General features: G+C 41.4%; 1 protein-coding gene across 3 annotated transcripts; it reads right to left on the reverse strand.

Annotated features, from left to right (window-relative positions):
• Positions 1 to 2,429: 2,429 nt before the first annotated feature.
• Positions 2,430 to 15,496, reverse strand: PTHLH (parathyroid hormone like hormone). 3 transcript variants are annotated; one of them, XM_079775823.1, is made up of 5 exons: positions 15,423 to 15,496; positions 12,861 to 13,016; positions 12,301 to 12,427; positions 6,202 to 6,624; positions 2,430 to 2,690 (listed from the first exon to the last, which is right to left on the reverse strand). In XM_079775823.1, exons 3-5 carry the CDS (start codon positions 12,402 to 12,404, stop codon positions 2,681 to 2,683), a joined length of 537 nt encoding a protein of 178 aa, XP_079631949.1. In that variant the 5' UTR covers positions 12,405 to 12,427; positions 12,861 to 13,016; positions 15,423 to 15,496; the 3' UTR covers positions 2,430 to 2,680. The 3 variants fall into 3 exon arrangements, with proteins under 3 accessions (XP_079631949.1, XP_079631947.1, XP_079631948.1); XM_079775821.1 differs by having other exon boundaries at positions 12,618 to 13,016; XM_079775822.1 differs by lacking the exon at positions 15,423 to 15,496 and adding an exon at positions 13,579 to 13,654 and having other exon boundaries at positions 12,618 to 13,016.
• Between the last annotated feature and the right edge of the window lie 1,232 nt (positions 15,497 to 16,728).

The following is a 16,728-nucleotide window of genomic DNA, read 5'->3' on the forward strand; positions in this document are numbered from 1 at the left end:
CACATTTAAGTATCACTACTTGTTTTGGGAGTTGGAATCCACAGTGTCCTTAAATATATATTTGGTACCTAATGAAATACCAAACTTCTATCTGAATGCAATTTGAGAAAGGTAATATAAAGTTAGCAGGTTATATTTTATTTTCTTAATTCCATAATACTTAGTCCAACTTGCCTTTATGTTTCATAAACATTACTTAAGTAAGAGATGAACCATATTCACTTAGTCTGTGATTTGTTAGTTTAGTTACATTTAGACACTCATCTTAAATCATGTATTTCCGTTTTTCTTTCATAGAAAAGGACAAGGTCATAAAAAATGACCATTTTTCTTTCAAACTTCTTTTGCTTCCTTCATCTTTTCACTCCATCCGTCATCCTATGGTTTTAGTGCTTATCATTGCTAGAGACCTAGGGTGTGATTAAAGGCAATGATTGCATTAATAATGCTTTGGTGAGAATTGGTAACTATAAGTCCCTACCTTCCCTCTTCCCCCTTTTCTTTCCAGGAATGGGCTATTTGTGAAAGAAAACCTTAGAAGATGACTTGAATCTGATGCTTCCTTGATTTAATGTTTAAGTATTTACTAAACTAGAGTTTAAAAAAAACATATTTTTCATGTGACCAACTTATAAGGATTTGGTGCAATCTTAAGATTTAGAATTTCAGGTGGGGTTTGGTAAAACGTGGTTATATCTGTTTTTAAGACACTCCAGACTAGTTGCTTTATATGGGTTTGGTGTATTGGCCTTAAACTTCTGAGTATTCCTTAGGTGTAAAGCCCATCTCCAACAAATTCATAAGTGAAGCTAAGCACAAATTCTCATATTTCTTGCTAACATAGGTTCAAAATTCTTACCAAGAAATAGTAAGATGGGTCCTGTTTTGAAGGCTATGGGACTCGAATAAAAATATGAGTAAGTTCAATGTTAGAATACTCCTTCCCAAAACATTATCCTTCTCACATCCAGCTCAGACTAATCTCCCCGTTATTTTTTCCTTTTTAAAATGTCATAGATTTTTGTATCATTTCAATAGTTTCGTGACTACGGTTTTTAGTTGTTTCATGTATAGGAATCTGTAAACTGCTCCCTGGAATGAGAGAGTATTGAGGGCAGTTATAGTATTTGACTTCTTGTGCCTCCCCAAACATCTTATAAATATCTACCAGGATATTCGGCATAAACAGAATGCTTCCTGAACATGTGCTTGCTTGATTCCTATGCTTTTTGTTTTGTTGTGTTATGTTTTTCTGATGTGTCCTAAGCTGTATACCAGGGGTGTGGAACCTTTTTTTTTTTTTTCCTGCCAAGGGCCATTTCGATATTTACAACATCATTTGCAGGCCATATACAAAATTATCAACTTAAAAATTAGTCTGCCTTATTTGGTCAAACATTTAATTAACTCACCCCTAATGCCTTGGCAGGGTCAGACCAAAAGATTTTGAGGGCCTTATATGGCCCGCGGACCAGAAGTTCTCCACCCCTGCTGTGGACAGTTACAGAAAAAATATTCTGTATAAGCAAAGATGTTTGTGTTTTCATCTGAACATAGAGGTAGGAACACGTAGGATGATACTCAGAATGGAAAAGGGATTGCATGTGATGTTCCGCCCATGTGGTTTGCAACCGTGGTAGAACAGGAAAGCAGTCTTCACAGTGAAGGCCTTTTGAGTTGTCACATATCTCCCAAACATAAATCTCTCTCCTTTCTCTGGTTAGAAACATTAATAGGTAGAATGCTCAAATAGCTCTCTTACGCTTGTAATTGTTACCAATAAGAACAAGCTCTCATAAATCAAACTTTACATTGGTTAAAATTACCCCTGTCCTTAAGGTTCCTGATCTGTTTCTCTCTCCGGCTCCCTTTTTTCCAGCTCTGGCTGACTCTCTGGATTATGTGTCATTAATCTTTTCTCCTGACTTCTCTCTGTTTTGTTTTGTTTTTTTTCTGCCCTCTCCCGTCTTCACTTCAAATTGGACGTACTTCATGAAATGACGTCTAGGTAGTTCAGCTATCCTATTGAATTGAACTTAAATTTTGGATGAACTACATTTTAAGTGATTTTAAACTTAAAGCTAATGTGAAAATGTTGGACTATGTACCAATATAAATATATTAAACTTAAGGCCATATCAAACATAGTGTAAAAATCACATTGTGTTCCTTCTATTAGAAATCTTGCAGGACATAATTCACCTTCTGAGTCGTGATGTAATTTAGATTATATTTTATTAGACATTCTTTACAAATTTAAAATACTGCTATTTTTACATGCACAGAGGAAAATCAGTTTGGATAATTATATTTAGGAATTCATGAGAATCAACCACAAAATAGAGACACTTTATTGTGTCATTTATCAACATACTTGATATGTATATCTAAAGTGCATTATGTTACAAAAAATATAGAAATTCAGCAGCACCAAGATACATTTACAAAATAAATACATCAGTTGACAAAATAAATTATGGTAAATGTGATAATAATAATTGGATTAGCCTTGGAAAAAATATTCACAATGACCAATGTGCAGTTTCATAGAGCAATGAGGGAGACAGTTTTATTCCAATGCATTTACAGTATTTACAGACAATAAATATTTCTAATACTTTCCATATGTTCACTATTACAGAATGCTGCAATACGTCTTCTGAAGGTCTTTGCAAAAGTTTCAATGCCTCCTGAAAAGAGAAGGAAGGGAAAGAAAAAGGGAAAATAAGTTAATTATCCTTACAAATGAAGAGACAAAATAAATGGTATAAATTAAGGAACATAGAATCACATAGAAATAGATCTAGGGATTCTTTGTAAATATCTCTTACAAGAGGTGACTGGGGATCCATCTGACTCTCTAAAACCTCTGCCACAGTCACTAATCCACCCAAATGGTCAATGCAATGCAGAAGAGAAAGGCTTGCATTTCTAAGTATACTCTGTCAGAAAAAGGAGGCCCTGTGAGATTTTCCAAGGCTAACAACCGGCAAGTTTGGGAAGGGAAGGCACACACTTGGGAATCTGGAAATAAGCCTAGGTTGTGCAATCCATCATGCTTAGAAGTTTATTCCGCAGTGATACCTGATGTAGGTGATCCACTGGTGTCTTATTTTTCCAGGTTCTCACTTGGCCAATCTCTTGCTAAGATAATGGGCTGTTGTGAGGGTAATCAAAAGTGCATGACTGGGGTATATGTTGGAGGGATGCATAATTAAACAGAGTATGTTTGGTTAACGATTTGATGACATCTATCATTTTCTTAACTGTCCTTAAACACTAATGAATGAAACTGTCATTGGGTTTTAATTTTTGAAGCCAAATTAAAATAGATTTGTTTATTATTTTGCTGGTTTTTTGAATGGATCTCGCATTGAAAATTTGGAAAGCCTATTTTAAATTAGCTAATAAGAATCAATTGATTTAAAAGTATAAAATAGCACAAGCAAGGATGGAACGAATAGCATTTTGAACAATTATTTTCTTAGAAATAAAGAAAAAAGGAGCAAATTTAAGGGCCAAAGGAAAGATCATTTAATATATTTTACCCTGCCCCGTTTGCTTGTTATCCTTCCTTTTGATTTCCCTTTAATAAAGACATGTATTAGAATAGCCAAGAAAAACATATAACATGACCTAGAAATATATGTGTATGTTTATTATATATGTGTGATGCTTTAGAGTCCTAGCTCTTTTGAATACTGAAAGCTTTTATATTATTTCTATATATATATCAAGGCAAAATATATGTTCTCAATGAAATGAGTCCTACTGAATCTGGACATCTTATTTGCAATATCAAAATTTCTTAAGTTTAAAGCTATATATTTCCCACGGAGTGGTCCATGAAGAGAAGCCAGACAGTTTTAGCTCAGCAATTTCTATTAAGAACTAAGATAGGTATTATAATAAAGTTCTTCGCTTGCCATTTCAGACCTCCTCAGATAATCATATAATAACGCAGAGACTAAAGAGAGGATAATAATAAACATTTAGTTGCTTATAAAACTTAAAAAAATAGTTATTCTGAAAAGATTCTATTTGTACTACAAAATTTACATGGCCCCAGATGTTCTCATCAATACACTGCTAAATCTCCCCACTCTTCCCTGCACCTCTGTTGGGTTGTATTGGGAGAGTGCCAACATCTGGCTGCCAAACAAACAGTGCTTTCCATGAACGTTCCTCACAACCAGGGAGTCGAAAGGAGAAGCAGAAACATTCTATTTCTTTCAGTCCTAAGTCTGGATTTAATTAGGCCACTGCCTAATTTTTACTAGCTCTACTTTAACATAAGGATAACTTTGGAATAAGAATTGAAGAGTGCTGATTTTCATTAATTCTCTGGATACTTAAGAGCATTGCAAATTGTAAACGTATAAAATCCATAAAAAGTATGTATACTTCTGTTTTTAAAATACACACACACGCACACACACACACACAGAGTAAGATAATGGATAAAAATAGGTTCTGGCAATAGAGGCCTTCCATTAGTTATAAATAAGTACAGTTAGGATCATATCTTAAAGTACACTGAGTATCTGCATTGAACCAACATGTGTAACATGTGTAAGGCCTGTTACCCCTTACAGATCCATTAGACACTGGCAGCATACGTCTTTCACAGTGCTAAAGATTTCACTAGTGCCACTGCCCATTGATTACTGAAGCTGTACTACTAATCCAATATAGTTATCATTTTATACGCTATTTAATTCTGGGTTTTCTCCACTTAACTCAAAGAGAGACGTGATGGTAAATAGGTTCACACGCCCCTTTGAAACATCACTCTGTGGTCCTATCTCTAGTCAGAGGAAAGAACTGGAGAAGGAAGGACCCCTTAAATAATGATATCATTAGCTGCATAGGATGCATTTGTGTGTTGTTTTCCTCTTCCTTTCAAACCCCATAGAAGTGCTGTATTGAAAAGTAAAAAAACAAAACAGCTCCTATCAGTGGAAATGCATAGGTCAAGGGGCAGCACTAACAGCACTGGCCCAAGTGCCAGGAAATGGGGAAATAAATCCAGTGCTGAGGACTACCTATCCCAGTTCCCAGGACTGTGCAGGTCCTTCACCGGGGAGTGCCTTGGTTTGCTACGTTATAAAATGCAATTAATACTTGCCCTTTTTTGCCTCACAGAAACACGCACACTAATAACAGATAGATTGAGTGAGCAATCAGAACCATGACTAAAAGTGCCAAAACAACAAGTTGCAATTTATTGTTTACTCTATGACAGGCATTTAACCCAGGTAATCTCATTTAATCTTTATCCAACCCAAAGAGGTTGGTACAATTACTATCTTCATTTCAGAGAAGAGGAGAGTGAGTCTTAGAAAGACTAACTAACTTGTCCAAGGTTGTGAACTTTAACGTTTAGACCCCAAATTTAAAGCTAAGGTATTTGGCTCCAAAGTCTGTGAATGTCATTACTACCTGCAACTATGAGCTAAGGGTAAACCAGCCACATAGACGTGACGTTTTATTATTCTTATTGCAATATCCTAGAAAACTTTCTCAATTTGCCAGTGGACAAATAGATACATGAGAAAAACATATCCTTCCCAAGCCAATACTTAAAAAAATTTTCAGAAATTATGATTTTTTTTTCTTATAAACTGGTAGAAACCAGAGTTAAATTTAATTAAATAAATTTAAAGTGTATGTTTAAATTTTTATTTAAATAAATATAAAATTTAATTACATAACTTAAATAAATGTGAATGTCTCAGAATTATTTATGGTAAGACATTGTTCTATAGTTTTGGGAGCATATCAAAGCCTTCTATGTCCTTCCCTGAAGTGAAAAAAAAAAGTAAGAAATGAAAAATGATCAAGAAAGTTTGTTAAGGTGTGAGGGGGGAAAATACACTTCTCTAGCAAATAATGAAGATGAGCCTTAGCTTCGGAAGCGTGAGTAAGAAATGAAGTTATTTAGTGGAGTACTAAAATATTGGTGTTGGAGAGTGAGATGAAATGGGTTACGAAAGCCCCATGTTATGGGGGCAGGAGGACATTGCTTGAAGACAGACAATATTCTGTCATCTTGGTTTTGCAAGGTTTAAATTGTGGAGTGATTGGTGGGGGTGGGGGGTTGGAGGAGGGCAGAAAGGTTTGTCCAGGCCAAGGCAGAGGGAAGCTACACCCCCCTGCTGAGAGCACAGAGGAGAGGCTCTGGGCCAGGAAGCCAGTTACCGGAAAGTGAGCTCCAGCGATGTCCCGGAGATGTCAGACAGGTGGTCCCCTTCTAGCCCACTGCCAGCCACGCCAGCATTTAGCCAGGCCGATCGAGTCCGCCGCTTCTTCTTTTCCTGCTCCTTGCGTTTTCCAGGCTTGCCTTTCTTTTTCTTGCCGGGTGTCTTCAGTGGCTGCTCTTTGTACGTCTCCACCTTGTTGGTTTCCTGAGTCAGGTATCTGCCCTCATCGTCAGACCCAAATCGGACGGGGTGGTTCTTTGTGTTGGGGGCAGGCTTGGAGTTGGGGGAAACCTCCGAGGTAGTTCTGATTTCAGCTGTGTGGATTTCTGCGATCAGGTTGTGAAGGAAGAATCGTCGCCGTAAGTCTTGGATGGACTTCCCCTTGTCATGGAGGAGCTGATGTTCAGACACGGCTCTTTTGCTTTAAGGAAAAAAATAGCAGGAGAGAAAGGAAGCAATGAAATGTTAGTTGTTGGTAGAAACCACACAGGCAGGAGGAATGACCTCTAGTTTTTCAGTTGCTCCCACACAAGACACAGGCTGCAAGAGGAGCACGCTCTGCAGCAGGGAAGGGGCCAGAGTGGAAGGGCAGGTAGCAGCTGTGGCTCAGAGTACCAGCTCTGCCGCTTACCAGGTCTGTGACCTTGGTGAGAGAGCGAACATTCTTGGGCCTCCTGGTCCCCTCTATTTAAAAGGAAGGGGTCAGATTCAGTGATTTCTGTGCTACCTGCTCTATTTAAATATGATTCAGTTATTCTCAGAAATGGACAGAAACCACTGAACTGCTTTTTTACATTTTTCAGTCGTGGTGGGGAAATAAATCCAGAAGTCCTAGCCTGGGAAATAAAAAAATGAGGCTCATTTTACCTGAGTCCTTGCCCCAGGTGTGTGTGTGTACCCACACACATGCACATGAGCACACACACACACACACACACACACACACACACACTGCTCCCCCATTAAGAAAATAATCATACTGAATCTCAAAGAACAGCGAGCTGTAAGAGCAAAAGCAAACAAAGACTGAAGGATAAAGTGAGCAGTGAAGCCTGTCTAGGAAACTGCCTAACAGACTGAACTTTAACATATTAGACTACAGGCTACCAAGAGCCTATATGTGAAGGCCAACTGTCAGAGAAAGCACGCATAATTTTCTGGAAAGTACTGGGTGGTCTCTTTAAAATGGATTTCTTTGTGTGTTTAAATTAAGTGAGATCATTTTATTTCTTCTGTGCATCTTTTTTTTTTTTAATTAGGGATTTCAGAGGGTGTTATCCTTAGTACTTAGTTAAGAAATTCACTTTTTCTACTTGTTCTTTCTCTTAAAACTACCTCCTCAAACATATATGATGTGATTTTTCTCTATTTAAACAACAACCTCATAAAAATATAGTGAAAAAGAATAAACTAATTTGCTATCATCGATCCTTTTACATGACACCCTGGCTCTTGCTTAACCGTCCACCCATGAATTCTCCTCTTAGTCTGTGTATATGGTATTAAACATATTATTACGCCAGCTTCAACTCTTCCTATTTCTGCCACTGAAATAAACCTCCGGCCAAAGTGGTTCATTTTCAAAGGTTTCTGAGGGTATTTCACAGGGCTACATCCCGTGTACCCTTACTCCCCTGACACAGTGGCATCTGGGTCCCTTATTGCTTTCACTAGTACAAGCTTTTTTACCTCCTCAAAGAAATAGGACAATAACAAATAGCACTGTCCTCCTTTTTACAGACAGGGAAGGTGAGGTTCAGAGAGATAAAAGTGCCCCACCTTTGCCCACACAGCGAAACTAGGCAGAGCCAGGGTCCCACCAATGAGTTCTTTAGATTCACAACCAAAATTGCTTTTTACCTTCCTTAACCCTTTCTTCTGCTGACACTGAAGTGTATGTTGAGAAACAAGAAAGAAAAGGCAGAGAGTGAAAAACCTGTGGTGGGAACCATGACAATGGGCAAGTGGACAGCAATCTAGCACTTTCCTTGAAGACCAAGCTTATTACCCCCAAGACATCAATTTTCATCACCAAAATAAAGAACTGGGATACCAAGAGTTGGGATTTTCACTAAGGGAATGAGAGATTGTCTAGCTACACTGTGAATCAAAGAAGGGTAAACCATGAAAAAACATTCATTATTTCTCTGGACCTTCTAGCTAGAATGCCAGCTTCCTTTTAGTATTTCAGTGTGTGGACTGACTTTAAGCCATGAAGCTTGTTCAAAAAAAGACATGACTTAATGGAAAGGAATTTAACAGGAGCCCGGTTTAAATGAGGCATGAAGGAGTCTCTCTTCCTTATTGAAGGTGCCACATGTGACTAGATTAAAATTCACTTACTTTGTGGCAATAGTTAGTATTCTGGAAACTTTTAATAATCTACAAATTTGAGGCTTTGGTACAATATATTCATATCCTCTAATAACATTTTTTTAAAGAATAGGACTGATATAATTGTATATTTCATAAGTATTGCAGTTTAATAAGCATCTTTTAGCAAAATGTCACATTAAAAAGTTCTTAACCAACGTTCCTTTATAGTATTTAGAGATTTTATTTCTTTCTCTATTCCTGGCAGATATCCACCCCATCTGTATTGCTCTCCAAATGTATAATACAACCCATTCTAGCTTAACCTGAAGCCAAAACTTTTAATGGTTGGCCTGATCTAATCAAGCCACATTGCTCATGCCCCCTGTGACTGGCATATATGCCTGTCATCTTGGCCAGCCTGTCACTGTGAGTCACAGTGCCCTCCTAATTCAAGTCCTGCACTTTCCCAGGATGGTTCTCATGGGAAAAGGAGGGATCATGCTGCCCTTCTCTCTTAGAAAAAGCCTACAATATGGCACAACTTTGTCCCGTTTAAAACAGAACATCTCTTGTGAGGTACAAAACTTCTTTCTGCCTGTTAGGGGTAATTGCTAATACATTAGAAAAATGCAGATTTTCTTCAATGTTAAATCTGAAATGCTGTTACAGAATTTACTTAGTGGTTCAAAGATTTCTGTATTTAAACACGTGTGAAGAATTAATTTCTAACTAGGTAACTGCATTAGAGGATCAGGATTATAATAGTATCTTTATTCCTTAATAAGAAATAAGGTCCATAGAATGTTCTATTTCTTTTCAAAATAAGATAGAAACTGATATAAGGATAAAGGACTAGTCTGTACAAACCAGATATACATAGGTAATGAGTAGTGCATTCAAATTAAGGAGGATTTCAATTTAGATGATTCTGAAATACTGAAGTTGTAAACATGGCCTCAATAATAGTCTGCTACTCAATATGCCTGTAAACATTACATAGCACAGTGGTTCACACGGAACTTATTACATACCTGGGCTCCAACATGGAAAAACAAGTATGTTATGTTCCTGGTCTCCTTTGCTTATTGTAAAAAAACAATTGTAAAAATGTGGGGGGAATGCTTAACTCTAAATTCAGTTAAAAATATAGTTGTTTTAAAGAAAAATCACCCTCAAGGGAGTTTTCAGGGAAGATTAAATTTCTAAAGAATCATCAAGGAACTCGGGGAGTAAAGAGAGCGATGGGAATTCCCCTTCCAGCCAAGGAAGCAGCAGCGTGTGCCGATGCTGGGCTCCTGAAGAAGGGGTCTGAGTTTGAGAAGAAAAGTTCTGTGATACAAGGAAGAGTCAGGGTTAGGGTGTTAGAGTTAAGATGACTCACCAGAAGTCCCTTCCAACCCAAATGACTCAGTCCAAAGTCATGCTTTTCATTAAGTGGAAGAGACCCAGTCTGGTTCCCCAGCAGATCAGCCAATGATGTTTTGGATTTCTGAATCTGTTGGGGTTCCACCTCTAACTTAAACACAAAGGTTGCCACCTGCTGCAAGCCATATTCATCTGGACAGTAACACCCAGAGACCTGACTTTCAGCCTCCAATCTACTCATGCTCTAGCTTCACTAATGAAAGTCTTTTGGATTCACAGTTCCAAAGGTTTCACAGACCTGTATTGCCTCTTTTGCATGGCTCAGCAGACAGTGCTATTGGTGCAGTAGTAGTTTCCTCTCCTTCAAAAGTGAACCCCCTCAGTTAGAGAACCATCTCCAGCAATTTCCCTAATACTTGGTGTGAAAAGTACCTGGGAAGTAACATGGTTTGATCCTATGTTAAAATTTCTTTCCAGAAACTAGGCTTATTTAGCATACTAGAAGACTAATGTTTTGTTTTATTGTTACTTGGCAGCGATGCCAAAATAATGACTTGTTTTTTAAAACTCCATTTGGCTATAATAATTGGATGAAACGTCTTCATCTACTGATGATTTCAGTCTCCATGAAAAAACATGGCTGTAATGTGATGATCTATTAGCCATTAATTATAAGAATGTTCTGTGGTAGTTTTATAACCATCTGCTGAGTGTGAGTGTTTGACTACAATATTATATTTCACCCACAAACAAAACTATAACAGAGTCTTTGGCTGCTAAGTGGGTTTTTTAAATGTGTATTTTGCAAGGTGCAGCAACAACAAAAAGAGTTAAAAATAGCCTTTAGGACAATTAGCACTATTTTAATGCCATAACTGTGGATTTAATCATGGTCCATTTACTGTTTCTCAAAAAAGAAAACAGGTATTTCTTAAACAACTTTAAAGAAAAATTGGCTGGCGTCCAAGACAGCATTTCTTGGCCAAATAAATACAGTATTTAAGTGTGCTTTTTAAAAATTCACTCTTCAAAAAAAAATTCATTCTTCATCTATATTTATATATGGATTTTAAATAACAGAATTTAATACAAGTCTCAAAATGAGCAAAAAGCCTGAAGATAATTTTCAGCAATACATCCACAAAACGTTGATTTGAAGAATACAATGCAGCTTTATCTGCAGTACAATGTTCTACACAATTTGCCTTAGGAAATTCATAATAGATTTTCATTTTGGTGCCAAGGTTCAGACATGTCTACAGTAATTTCATTTAAGGATTTTCTGCTCTCATGATAATAGACCAAGGGCCTGTATAAAACTGTTGCCTGTTTGTACCCCTTTGGGAATTTACAAGGAAGCACCAGGAACTTGATTGTAAATATCAGATATTGCTATTTTTACTGTTAGTGTAAAAGTTCCCCTAATTCCTTCTCCAGAGGCAAACTCGTCTCAGTTCTCAAACTCTATGGTTTTCTCATCCTGAACACTGAGTCTGCAGTTTAAAGATACCCAAAGACAGTGTTACACACATTAATGAACAGCTAGGTCCAATAGATGACGAAGATAGTATTACTCTACCACACTTCCATCTTTGCAGTCAGACATAGCGATATTTATCTGGTGTACTCGGATGTATGATTATTTTAAAGTCAAAATTATCCTTAAAGGGATCACCAAATGAGAATGCCAAAATACAAGTTTTCAGTCTCCAGTGCAACACCCATAGACCTGGGGCTCCAGATGAAAGAACTGTTAGCAATCATTCCCCCAAGAAAAGTCTCCACACCTCACACTCATTTGGAATCAAGCACTCTAGCGCTGCTGAACTGTATCAATACTAAAGTTGGAATTGTGCCATTGCAAAGTTGTTACTGCTTTCTTATATAATATGCCTTCCTTATGTAATGTGGCCCCATTTTATATGCTTAAAATTATGTCATTCATTATAAAAGTAGATGCAAGGTTTTGGCTTTTCACACACCAACTGCCACCCACATTCAGTATGTACGGAGGTGCACATAGACCTTTGTGCTCCCCGGGATCCCTCAGCTTCCTCTTGGATGCCTCAGGGTTTCTAACCCTTCCCACGTCCTGAAAGCAACTTTTTTTTCTTTCACTAGAGGCAGAGAATCTTTGCTTAGAGGAGATTCTGTAAAAAATTTTAAAAAATCCAAGAAAACGCTCAAACTCACATAAAAATTTGTCTCTTGCCTATCTTTCCTGGAGGTTCCCCAGTCTCCCGCTGGGGTTGAGGACCCGGGCTCAGCCCCCAGCAGGTAGCCGGTTCTCCCCGCTCGCTAGCTAACTCGGGCGGGCGAGGAGCATCCCTGACCGCCGGGAGCCGGGGCAGCGCCCCAGCCTGGCGGCCTCTCCCCCAGCCCTCTCCCGGCGCCCTGGGGAGGACGGGGCACTTACAGCCGGCGGCCGAGCTCCTCCACCGAGCGCCCGCAGGAGGGCACCGAGTAGCTCAGCAGGAACACCGCGACGACGCTCCACTGCTGTACCAGCCTCCGCAGCATCGTTTCCTCTCGCTTGGCAGGACCTGCGACGGAGTGAAAAGGGGGCCCGAAGTGTCAGTCCGGAATCTCCATCTCCCGAACTACCCCGCTCCCCCTTTGAGCCGGATCTCAAATAGCCTCTTCAACATCAAGGGCATCTCCCAAGTTGCAAAGAAAAAAAAAAAGAAAAGAAAAGAAGAAAAGAAACTTTCTCTGAAGCTTCTCAGCACTTACTTATTTAGGAATCAGCTACTCCAACTGTGCTTTTGCCAAACCACACAGGCAGAAAGGGACCAAAAAGGGGAGAGAAAAAAAAAATCAGAGGCGCTTCCTCTGAAATAATAACCCAAATGAAATAGTTTTATATATGCATCAAGGATGAGCAGCGAGCGTGTTTACACGTCTCCCATAGCAATGTCTAATTAATCTGGCCGGCGCTCCTCCTGGGTTCGTGGAGCAGGGCGAACCCCTCCTAACCAGAGAAGCAAGTTTCCTCCTCCGAAGTCAGCTTCTGCGCGAGCTAGGCCGTCTGGTTCCCGAGCCACTTGCAGGGAGACCCACATATATACACATCGCTGTCCGTCTGCCTCCTCTGGTGGGCTGGTTGCTTCCGGAAAGCTGATTCCACACACCCTGAGAACAAGTTTCAAGTGCGTGTGTCGTCGATTAAGGAGGGCCAGGTGGCAACGAGGGCGGGCTAACAGCGGCGCAAAGGGGCGGCGGCGGCCCGCTCTACGGGCGGGGACGCGCGCTGGCCGAGCGACGCAGGTTGGAGGCGAGCGGAAAGCCGAGCGGGGGAATGTTCACACGCTCGGAGGCAAACCTGCGGAGCAGTGAGCGAGTCGCAAAGAGGTGGCGCCCTAGGAACGCGCGCGGGGCGAGCGAGGGCGCGGGGGCGGGGGTGGCGACAGGCGGCCGGAGCGGCCCCGCTGGCCGGAGCGAGCGCCGGGGAGCCCCGAGCTGGGAACGAAGGCTCTGCAAGCGACGGAGCCGCCCGCCCGCCGCCCCCGACGCTGCCCCGAGCTCCGCCGAGCCCCACCCCGGAGCGCCAGCCCAGCCGCGCCGTCTCGGAGTCGGGCGGGCGCGTGGGCGGATTCGCTCACCCCCCTCTGCGTCCCGCCGGCCCCGGACTGCCCGGTGGATCGACCCGCCGAGGTCCCCGAGGGTGTGCGGACGGGCCCGGGCCGCCACTGACCTCGGCGCGCCGCGGCCGCCTCCGGGGCGGGTTGGGCGCGCGGCTGCCGGGGGCGGACAGCCTCGGAGGAGGCCAAGCAGCCGGGGGTAGAGAGCGCGGGCGCCGGGGATCCTCCGCGGGGAGGTCGCGGGGCCGTGGGCCTGTGGCTTGAAAGAGCCCCTAACCGCCCCCCCCCCCCCTTGCAAGCTCGGGGCGCTACATGGGAGCCCTCCTTGCTGGCCCTTCCTGGGACGAGTTGAGTGGGAAGAGTCGGCTAGGGAGGGGGAGATCTTCGCTTAGAAGAGGAAAAACGGTTTCAGACTGCAGGTCGAGATTACGTGTGGTGCTGCCTCCGAACAGCTGAGGACACCTGGAGCGCGTCCAAGAAAACCCGCGCGCAGGGGACACCCCCTTCTGAATGACGGCGGGGAGCCTGCCGTCCCGGAGAGCGCGCACAGCCCGTTCGCCCACCACACAGGCGTCTAAGCCACGCTGTTTTGGATAACGGACTCTGTCACCCCCCTCATCCCCCCCGGTCCCCGGTTACTTATTCTAAGGCGACTCTATGCGTGCCTCTGCAGCCCGCAGAGGCGGCGAGGCTAGCGTTGTAGGTTGCGCTGCCTCGGAGAAGCGAAGGAAAGCGGGGGGCTCTTCCCAAAGCTATTGGGTGGGGAAGCAAGACTGCTCTGAGGGACGGGGCAGCACCGTCCGGGAAGGATGGCCGCGGATGCGAACGCCCTCCCAAGGGTTCCTCTATCTTTCCGAAGGGAATGCGGGCGGTTGGGAACCATTCCAGAGATGTTTGTCTTCTAGATAGGCAACCCTACTGGGAGGTTTCATGACTCTCTAGAAGGCAAGTGTGACAGAGATCTCAGATCCTTAAGGCAGCCTGACCTTTGTCAAGCCTGGCTTTGCGGCTGGTGCTCCACAGATGTGCCACGGGTGGGTGACATAGCGCCCTCTCACCGACCCTCGCTCACCTCGGTCCCTCCCCCCCCCCTTCCTAACTGCAAGCCAGCAGTTAACATTTGCTGCTTAAGTTTGGGTTTGGGGTGGGGGGCAAAATTTCTCAGAAGCTGCTCTCTCATTTGATTACTTTCAACTTCATGCTTTAAAAAAAAAAAAACACACCACAACACAAAACTTGGCTTCCTCCCACTTAAAAAAAAAATCGCTGGGAATTTCCACAATTTCCCTTGAAAGTTTAAGAATTTCTAAACGTTAGACCTGTTTGCATGGCATGAAAAGACAAAGTAACAGGACTAAAAAATGTCAACCTTTGAACCTCTAACACTTTCTGATTTATATTAAATTCTTTCCAGAAAGACACAGAAGCCTTAATGTAATCCTTAGATCTGAAGGGGGAAATCTGTAAAAAAAAGTAAATCACAAATGAGCCATTTAATACTTGCAAGTTGTTTAACATTAAAGTGATAATATTTGCTTCCACAATAAAAGAGAAAGAAAAGAAATGAAAAAAAAAACACAAAGGTACTTAGCCAAGTTTCAAACTAGCCAGGCTTTTGAAAGTCAACCCTCCCCCAATAAAGGTTAAAACAAAGATTGAAAATATTAAATCACTTATGCTACAAGTAAATTCATTATACTCTCAGGACATTATAAAGACTGACATCAATAGACTGCTTTGATTTATGTTGCTTTTTTAAAACTAATTAAACAAAATTGACCTCCTCCTCTCTCTCCTTTCTTTTCTCCTCTCACTCTTTTGGTGTTAATGGCAAAACATCTCTCAAATATTTTTAGAATTTTCTCTCCCCCACAAAACAAGAAAATATAGATACAGGAAAAGGAAATAGTCTTTATATACTCAAATACCAAAGTGTCCTCATAATTTAATACTTCACCTTTCCCTTGATTTACAGTCTCCTCTGTTCTTCTGGCCAAAGAAGGGGGAATCTTCTCAGCAGTCTCTTCCAGAAGTAATTTTGTTTGTTCTTTAAAGAGTAAAATTAAATCTTAAAAGGTGATGATGAGAAAGCTAGAAAGCAGGTACCTCTTTTAAGGTGCCCTGTTAATTACTTTCAGCAGAAACTCTCCTCAATATATAGCAGGACCCTGACTTTCTAGCTTTCTGAAAAGGGTCTTTTCTGACATCATAATCTAGTTTCCAATATTACTGAGTAACCTCTATGATAATGCTGAAGACATGTGAATGCAAATGAGATGACTTCACACTGGAAGGCCTCTCTCTCTCTCTCTCTCTCTCTCTCTCTCTCTCTCTCTCTCTCTCTCTCTCCCTCCCTCCCCCTCCCCCCTCCTTTCTCCTCTCCTCTCCTCTTTCTCTCCTTAGGAACAGAACAAGTGCCAGTAGAAGCTGAATGTTTGCTCAGGCCTTGCTATCGCATGAATGTTCTTTAGCAAATAGGAGGATTTGAAGGCCTGTCTTTCATCTGAAGTATTCCATGTGAAGACAGTTTAGCATTATGAGAACTGCACTTACATGAAAGAGTCCAATTTTAAGAAAGATTTTTCTAAAAATATAAGTGCACTTTTACACTTCATGTTTAAATAACTGGTTGATGTATATCTCCAGGGATATCTCCTCTGGCAATTTAGAAAAAAAAAGCATTTATGTTTAGCTTTTTCATCTTTCTTCCTTTTTTCCTCCTCAGCCCAAACAACAAGGAAACAAACATGCAAATCAGAAAAGTATCTCTAGCTCTTTAAACAGTGCACCTGGGCTTAGAAATTCCCTTATCTTCTTACCAATAAGCATCCAGATTTACTAGTAACATTTGCCAATCTGTAGCTCCAGGCTCTCTCTCTCTCTTAAATCCTCTGAAACCAAACAACTAAATTCATCCCTTCTCTACTCCAAACTTTTTCTTTGTGTACATAGAGAAGTTTGCATAATTAGCTCAAGTAAAGTTATCTTTTGATTCCATTACAATAAATTCCAAATCACTTACTTGCCTGGACTGAGACTTGAGGGGAGGCTGTTGCCAGCGGACACCAAGGTTGAGCAAAAAAGGGGATGTCATACCGTTAAATCCCAAGTAGGGGTAGGAAAGGGTGTGTTTCTTTGTTACATCTCTGTCGTTAGATGAGGATAAGACTGAAAGAGGGTCTCCCTTTCCTGGAACAGGACTCGCTGCTGACATCTGGAGAAACTGCCTCCGGGAGAAGCACTAGACATGCATCAGTCTCATT

The sequence above is a fragment of the Cnephaeus nilssonii genome (assembly GCF_951640355.1).
Source record: "Cnephaeus nilssonii genome assembly, chromosome: 6".
NCBI classification, from domain to species: domain Eukaryota; kingdom Metazoa; phylum Chordata; class Mammalia; order Chiroptera; family Vespertilionidae; genus Cnephaeus; species Cnephaeus nilssonii.

Coding starts and splice junctions, on each gene's coding strand:
- PTHLH (XM_079775823.1), bottom strand. CDS start 12,404: ATGCTGCGGAGGCTGGTACAGCAGTGGAGCGTCGTCGCGGTGTTCCTG. Junction 6,625..12,300: donor GAGGAGCTCGGCCGCCGGCT/GTAAGTGCCCCG, acceptor TTTTCCTTAAAG/CAAAAGAGCCGTGTCTGAAC.